Source organism: Mytilus edulis, chromosome 9 (genome assembly GCF_963676685.1).
Source record: "Mytilus edulis chromosome 9, xbMytEdul2.2, whole genome shotgun sequence".
Classification (NCBI taxonomy): Eukaryota; Metazoa; Mollusca; class Bivalvia; order Mytilida; family Mytilidae; genus Mytilus; species Mytilus edulis.
In genome coordinates, this window is record NC_092352.1 from 19,519,802 (window position 1) to 19,528,894 (window position 9,093).

A 9,093-nucleotide genomic window follows, 5' to 3' on the forward strand; every position below is an offset into this window, starting at 1 on the left:
TAGTTACCACTGCTAGAAAATGTGCCGCTTATATAGAAGAAATATTATGTTGATGATTAAGATTACTGAAGATAATGATGTCAAGATTTGAAAAATAAAGAATATAGTTAAAGACGGTCCGTGTAACACATATCAATTCAAAATATCAAAAAGTTTTCTAATTTAAAATTTTTGGAATTTTGAGCAAAGTTTAAAAATATCAAAATTCCAAAGTGTATATGCTGCAAGGACCTCTGTCAATGCTCCCATCAATATCCTCTAGTCATGAACCAGGATTTTATGTTAATTGCGACGCCATGTTTTCTTTTGCGTCTTGTGCTCTTATAACAACAAAACTTCAACGACCACAGTAAGTCTTTGCAACGTACATGTATTATTATTTTTAGCCAGGAAGTCTGCTTAAATCGGTGATAAAAACTTGAAAAAGGTATATACCCTCGCCACATTCCTAATTCAAAAACCGTGGTTTTCTTGATGATTGTTTTGTTATAAATCAGGCAATTCGGTTTTTTTTCAAATTAAAGTCACAAATCGACTGTTAACGCTAAAGCAAAAAACTGAAATCGACCAAAAGACAAAGTTATGAGATCCCATATCTGATTCCTGTTAGGGACGACATCAAAAGATCGATGTAGAATAAAAATCTTAAATCTAATAGTTTGGGGGTGGGTGGTTAAAATTCTACAAGTTTTGTATATCTTAAATCGATTTTTACATATAATATCCCTATTGGTAAATATTTTTTTCCCCAAATTAAGTTAAGAGGGGGGTCGGGGTGTCAGTGAAAAAACTATGTGAATTAAGTTTTTATCCTACATTGAATATTGAAGTCGTCCCTTATTCAGTGGTTGTCGTTGGTTGCTGTTTAACATATAAACAAGCAGATGTGGTATGATTGCAAATGAGACAACTCTTCACAAGAGATCAAATGACACAGAAATCAACAGCTATAGTTCATCGTACGACTTTTACCAATGAGTAAAGACCATACCGCATAGTCAGCTATAAAAAAACCCGAAATCACAATGTATTTAACAATTCAAACTAGAAAACTAACGACCTTATTAATGTTAATAATTAACGGGGAAAAAATCTGTAAAAAAAGATTGATTTTTGCTAACCTCCAGTTTCAGTTAATTTTCGATACGGTCCAGTGAATGAAGAACAATCAGTGGTCATTGTTCAATAACATTCCGGTACACTTGATCACATTTGCATTTTCAAATAAATATCGATTGTTAAAACATATGTAGTAGCAGATTTTTTTATATGTTTAAATGGATTAGTTTCTTACACAAGATGTAGAAATGAATAAAAAAAAATACATACTAATGAATACAGCACTTTATATATGATATAATAGGATATGTACAAATTACGTAACTGGTACCACAAAATAGTACAATAATAAACAGTTTATAATAAAGTCAACTGCTGATTGGTCACTTGCGTTTGTGGAAAGAATGGATAGTTAGAAAACATGCATGATCGGACAGGTGCTGGTTGAATAGAACTTGTAACGTACGGTGACCAGAAACCAGGTGGAGTCACATGGCCGCGGTACTGTATATCGATTGGATAGTCTGGTCTTGTCGTTGCTGGGTTCACACTGCAGTCTTTCAAAATGTCATTTGCACAAGACGAATAGTCAAACGGTGGTGATGGTGTCGTATATCCAAAGTTATGCTCCCATGGTAAAGGTGTGGACAGTACGTCGGCATAAGGCTTGTAGTGTAAGCTAAAAAAAAAATGTGCAATGTAGAAAAAAAGGCAAGCAGTTTAAATAAAACATACATTAAAACAAAGATTATATCGTTCAATTCATGTATTACTGTTTCTATATTATGAGTAGGTTGAATGATAAAGAGACGAACCTTTGTGATTTTTTTTCTGTTTTTTTTTAAATGATGACTTTAACTTGGTCTCCGCTACCATTCGTTTTCTTTTTTTTCGTGTTTCATTTTTATTAAATTATTGTGTTGTGCATATGCGTTTCACCTCTGTTTTTAACATTTCATTAACGAATCGTTTTCTTTGTTTTCCAAATATGTCTGCAAGATATTGTTATCTTATCAGAAAAGCAATTTCCGTCGGTTTTACATAACGAACCAGTTACTTTATATTCCAAATATGTTTGCAAAATATTGTTATCTTATCTGAAAAGCAATTTCCTTCGGTTTTACGTACGGTATAATAGAATTTGGGAATGTATCAAAGGCATAACAACCCGAAAAAAGGACAGAAAACAGCCGAAGTCCGCCAATAGGTCTTCAACTAAGGGAGAAAAATCCCACACCCGGAGTCGAGCTTCAGCTGGCCCCTAAACAAAATGTGTACTAGTTCAATGAAAATTGATGCTTTTATCGCACTGAGGTCAATTATTGCCTAAGCTGTATAAGCTGAAGATTTATCATGTCTTTCTTGCATTTCCAGCAGATGACTGCGTTCGTTGGGATTTTACTAAGAGCTAAACTTACTTGGAAACTGGTTTCTTATTATCGATGGTGTTTTGGAGATTCGCTGTTGAAACTGTTAAAACATGTGGTCTTCCTAAAATATCTGATGTTGGCTTCATTGGTCGTCTCGGTTCACTTGGGATGGTTAGTACTGGCGGTCTGTTTTCTTGGTCATACACTTGATTTCTCATCCATGTAACTTGTGAATCCTTGTATTGTCTTTTAAACTTAGATCTTCTGTTTTGAAACCAGATCTGAAAAAGACATGACCTCTGTAACCGATTGTCTTCCTGATTTTTATGTTTTAGTGACAATTCACATTTTGTCAGACTCGAATTTGAACAGAGATGCTTTTCAATCAATATAGTATTTCCTGTCATTTGGAGGTTAATCTTTTTAAACACGTATTTTTTTAAGCCATCGGTTACAAAATAACAAGAATAAATCTTTCAAGTAATCCTATTTTTTAAAGTTATGTACGCATCATATAACATGTAAATTATATGTATTGCTAGTGATTGATTAAATGATTTTTGTTTACTTAAAGTCCAGCGGCAAATATTACATATTAAAAAGTGGGAGAAGTGGTATGATTGCTAATGACACATCTATCCATCGGAGTTGAAATAAAGTGGTAATAAATAATTATAGGCCACTCAGTGTCGATACATATTCTGGCGCGAAAAAATAACAATGTATACAATAAGTCGATTTTGCAAGGTGAAATATTCCAAAGTTTTTCACAATACCTAGTTTTTAGAATTGGAAAATCTATTTAATATTTCAGACCCGGAAATCATCTGCTTTTAAAAAATCTAAAAATTAATAAGCATACTTACAGAAACCTTTTCATTTGAGATTTCTAACTGATCGGCTAATTCGTCTGTAGTGAGAGAATCTGGGTACTGGTTAGAGATAAACACTCTCTCCAAAGCTTCAAGCTAGCAAAATAAAGAAAATCCGTTTTATTTTCATTTCCTACATTTATATTATGAAAGGAAAACGATAAGAATCATGTTTTAATCTTTAAATGAATAAAAATCGATAATAATTTGCCAAATATGGACATAAGGAATAACCTGTTTTTCATCCAGAATTTAAATTGTATTTAGAAATTATTTGTTTAATAAAAACGTCAAAACAAAGGCAACTGCTTAAAATTACAAGTAAATAAACTTATAAGAAAAGTTTGATTTCCGTAAATGCATAGTTTGTTATTTTTAGATTGAGACTTAAAATTACCTTAACATTCAATTACTGGTACCACAAATAAAAAAAAAGAAAATCACCCTTTACAGAATTTTGAGAGACTGCGACAGAGTACAATGCAACACAATCTAAATAATATCAAATATATCAAACTCCTACCTGTTCCTTGGTATATTTAGTTCTTTGGCGCTTTGATTTGGCTGTCATTGTTCCACTACCCATGTCTGAAAATAATTAAACAAATTAAAAACAGAAAATATAACGCCAATTACACTGACAGCTTTCACTTGACGGCTATTCCTCAAAACGAGATATTAGACAATTGTCGCCTATATTTAAAGATTCTGTAAATGTTATAACTCAGTTAGTTATATATATGCTGAATATGACATTTGTTTAATACACTACATTTCAGTGGATATATTTTTTATTTTATTGCGAAATCTTCCTTTAAATTTTTTGTTACTATACCTTTGTCTAGTTTTTTTAAATCGGAAACATCTAAATTTCCCATTGCAAAATCAAAAGTTATCCACTATAAAGATATAAAGGCTTCATTACAATATACAGTGTATAAATGCCGTATATTGCATACAATTATTAGTAACATGATATTTTCTAAAATATACTTACTTAAGTTTTAAAATGTATTCTCTATGACAAGAAAGCAAAATGAAATATGAAAATCTATTTTGGAAATTTAGTTTATAAAGATTTTTGAGTGAACTTTGTAATACATATTTTCTTTGATATTGCCGACGTATAGGATAATATCGTACCAATCTGTTTATTGATTTCTTTAATTAAGATAATTGCAAACAAAAGTTTTGTCAAACCCAAGCCCAGTCAGTGCTTCCTTCACACAGAAGATTTCAGGTAAAGCACACGGAACCTAATCAAAACATTGAGAAACCACCATATGTGAACTCTGTTTAGCAATCACTAATGACTTTGATCTTGCACAACCCAAGCCCTAATCGCAGAATTTTATGGTATTTTTTTTTATTTTATTTATTTTAATATTCAAAAGTCTGGAACAAAAAACCTTCAAAATAGATGAACATTAAAGATTTTGAGTTAAAGCATGAATTTATTGGTATATTGAACCATATTGAATTTCATCAGACTCTTTAATTCGAACAAGATCCCTTAATCAAAACTGTATATTTATTATAAGAACATAGGTACTCTATGTGTTTAAACGAAATTCGTTTTTTGTTTGGTCGTTTTGGTCAATGAAAAAAAAAAATCGATAAATAAGAATTAAGCTCTATAATAAGGAAATTAATTTAAAAAAAATCAATATATATCTGCTAAAAGAAAGGATCCAATAACCATTCAGCATACGTTTAGAACTATGAGGCGACCGTTCTAAAGCAGTGAGAATGTAATCGATATGTCTTGTATTTGTTATTATAAGAGTAAGGAGAAAACCATTTTGATATTCTGTTGTTGGGAGGCAGATAAATTTTTTTGGCAGAAAGAAAAAAGATGTCTCATTTTGCCGGATGTGTATTTTTTTTTTCTTTTTTCGCGGGGAAACATTTATTTTCACTTTTGAACATGATTATATAACATTTCAGTTATAGAATATCCCTTTTCTTTGGCAAAATTATTTATTTTCTGTTCTTACCAGGCCATAATATTTATTTTCAAAATCCTCCTTATACCTAAAAAAAATGGTTGTCGACCAGATAACTTTTATTAAAATCTTTTTTTCTGTTATGAAATTGATGTGGAAACGTGTACCAAACAAAGAAGATATAAAGTTTAGCACTGTTTCCATGTCAATTTTTATATTTTTGTATATCTTTACTTGCTTGCTAGTTCTGATGTTTTCCTTTTGTTTTTATATTTTTAGTTTTATGCATACATTGCTAACCCTTTCTTACATATCAAATGTTTAAGTTTAAAATTTGCTGCATAAATAAAGGTACTTTAAGTTAATATAAAAAAGAAGATGTGGTATGATTGCCAATGAGACAACTGTCTACAAGAGACCAAAATGACACAGACATTAACAACTATAGGTCACCGTACGGCCTTCAACAATGAGCAAAGCCCATACCGCATAGTCAGCTATAAAGGCCCCGATATGACAATGTAAAACAATTCAAACGAGAAAACTAACGGCCTTATTTATTTAAAAAAAAAATGAACGAAAAACAAATATGTAACACATAAACAAACGACAACCACTGAATTACAGGCTCCTGACTTGGTACACGCACATAAATATATAATGTGAAAGCAGGATTGCATTTTCTTATCAAGCTTCTTTTCACATCTCTTAGAAAATGTTCAGTTTAATATGTGGTATATGGTACGAAATGACGAAATGATGAAATGAATAGACATGATATCATAGCAGATATCTAGACATGAAATAATCATATAATTGGTATTTTTCAAAGAAAAGTGAATAAACTTATCAAAAGTTTTTCAATCGTTTTTACATAAAGTAGGTATGACAAATGTAAAACAAGCCATCCATTTACATTTAATCGGTGGATTCAACAGTTACCAGGTACAGTATATATATAAAAAAAACTAAATATAAATAAACAATTTATATTTAGTTTTGTCTTAATTTCACAATGCTATACTTGCTACAGGGAAACAATATATGAAACTCATCTCCTATTATGTTGACAACACAATGTACACAATCCAAGTTAGTTTGCTATAGTATTCCTTCTACCAGTATCTATTTAAACTTTTAAGTTTAAAAGTTCTAATAACATTAACTGTACCGATCTTAATGTACTAATTTTGCATTTCGACAATTGCATGATGTCAATTCAGTGATGCTATAATTTAAAATAGTTTAAAGTCCAATACATGGTACAAAAGTTGTATTTAAGTGTAGAACTATGGATTCTGTCTTTTTCTTGCTTTTTAAAATGAACCATTATAATGTCCAGTCCTTTCGTAGGAAATAAATTGAAAGAAATTTTGTTACTCTTAATTTCGGTATCTCTTGATTGAGATTTAGAGAATAGCTTCCCACTGAAATCAGGCGACGTGTGATAGTCTTGACCAACGTGACGGCAATACTGATCAATGGACACATTATATGATATTGAAGTGAGTTATTTCAACACACGGGAATTTTGAATTGGTTTCTAAATTTTCAATAGATTTAACAATGTAAGGAATATTTCTCCTTATGGTAGATATGGTGTCTTCTGTCATCTTTGATTATAAAATAGTAGAAAACAATTTGTCTCAACCTTTGATACTTAATGTACACATTTTGAGAGACAAATATACTTCATTTGTTGAAGACTTCATTTACAGCCGATTTCATTGAGTGTGTAGGCAAAGGTAATATCTTTGGTTAGCTTGCTTAATTGTTAGCTGAACCATGAAGTCATTATAAGATCAGGTATACTACCCTCCTTTTGAAGTAGCCTTGTCCAACAGACAGAGAGATTGGTTATCTGTCGGACTAGTCTACTCTCAAAGGAGGGTAGTTTACCTTACCTGATAATGACTTCACAGTTCAGCTACCAAGCAAGCTAACCAAAGATATTACCTTTGCATACACACTCAATGAAATCGAATGTAAACGACGAACATTTTACCCAGTCACATTCTGTATGCTTGTCCAAAGTCAGGAGCCTGTACTTCAGTGGTTATCGTTTGTTTTGTTGGTGTATATAATATTTGTTTTTTCAGTATTATTGTTTCAACTTCGTACTTTATTTGGCTCTTTTTTTTTAAAAACTTTTATGGATTCGAGCGTCACTGATGAGTCTTTTGTAGACGAAACGCGCGTCTGGCGTATTTATAAAATTTAGTCCTGGTATCTATGATGAGTTTATTTGTACATAATCATGCTGTTAGTTTTCTCGTTTGAATTGTTTTACTTTTGGTGTCAGCAGTTACTTCCAAGCGAATTAAAGGAAGAAGAATGACAGTAAAAAAACCAAATATATTTTTATTTTCAATTGATGTACATCGACTAGTTATAAATAATGTGTTTTATTACGTATCAATCTTTTGAAAACATTAGAGCAAACAAATTATATTACTTTGCCATGATATTTTTGGAGTAGAATACAATGGACAATGCACATTGTCATGTTCTGTACTCTTTATACATTGTTAAGTCAGAAAAGAAATCGAATCACTGTGTTATAGAACAAAACTGCATGATTTTTGAATCCGTGCATACAGTTTTTTAAGTGTTCTTTTCCTTTTTCTGCCTTTCAGTAGCTGCGACCAATCCTTAATATCGTAGCATTACCTTAGATTATATTTGAATTACGTTTTTTGTTGCGTTTGTAATCAGCAGTGATTTGTTTTCTTAAGGTGATACCTAACACTACAGGGAGATAACTCTGTAAAGTCAGCTAAACGTTTTAATTACGTTGTGTAGTAAAAGGAATATTAAGCTTCTCAATGTTTAAAATTGGTTTTTGTCAAATTGCTATATAACCAGTGTAATTTTTCTGACAAAACAGTTGGTTCAAAATTTTTAAATTTTTATATTTTAATTTAAAGTCTCATGGTTAATACTTTGACAAAATTTTATGAAAATTAAACGAGCCAAATTAATGTTAGTGAAAGTGTTGGGTACCACCTTAAACGATTTGATTTTGTGCCCTCATCTCATTATACAACTTCCTCAGTAACTTCAAGGCAATCTTGAGCTAGGATAATCTAGTCTGTTAAGTCCCTTTCCGGTTTTATGCGGTCTTGAACTTTTGTGTTTTTAGCTTTCCATTCCTTTGATTTGGATTTGGGGCTCCGTCGTGTGCGCTGTTATCAAACTAGTTTAACAGTCCGCATGTTATGTGCTTGTCCTAATTCAGGAACATTATGTCATATTTTCCATCCATTACACATTTTTTTGGTTAGATTTTCGATTTTGTTCGTCAAATTCCTTCACACCTTGTTAAGAGTTAGACTGATTTACAACATAAGGTATGAAATGAAAAGTGAATAATAAATGATCCGAACTACAAGGTAAAAATGTCGATATCTAAATACGATATACATGGGTGATTATTACTGTTTCTTGTATGTGAAATGCTATTTTCGTCGACCTTTTATAGAACAATAAGGCGATGTGGTACGATTACCAATGAAACAACTATCCACCAAAGTTCAAATAAAGTAGATGTAAGCATTTAAAGACAACCGTACAGCTTAAACAACGAGAAGAAATACATACTGTATAATTGACTACAAATGGCCCCGAAATAAAAAATATGGAACATCAATTGAGAAAACAAACCGGCGCCTAATTTATTAGAAAACAATTTACGAAAAAACAAATATGACTGACATGAACCAACACTAACCACTGAACTACAGGCTTGTGACTTGTAACAGACACATATATAATGTGGCGGGGTAAAGCATGTTTGTGAGCGCTAAATCCTCCCCTAAACTGGAACATTGGTGTATAACAGCACAA

The 9,093-nt window shown here is 31.5% G+C and overlaps 1 protein-coding gene across 1 annotated transcript; it reads right to left on the reverse strand.

Annotated features, from left to right (window-relative positions):
• Positions 1–1,416: 1,416 nt before the first annotated feature.
• On the reverse strand, positions 1,417–4,179 carry LOC139489851 (paired box protein Pax-6-like). The gene is made up of 5 exons (XM_071276698.1): positions 4,137–4,179; positions 3,825–3,889; positions 3,296–3,397; positions 2,478–2,710; positions 1,417–1,738 (listed from the first exon to the last, which is right to left on the reverse strand). The coding sequence occupies exons 1-5, from the start codon at positions 4,177–4,179 to the stop codon at positions 1,417–1,419; spliced, it is 765 nt and encodes a 254-aa protein (XP_071132799.1).
• Positions 4,180–9,093: the final 4,914 nt, after the last annotated feature.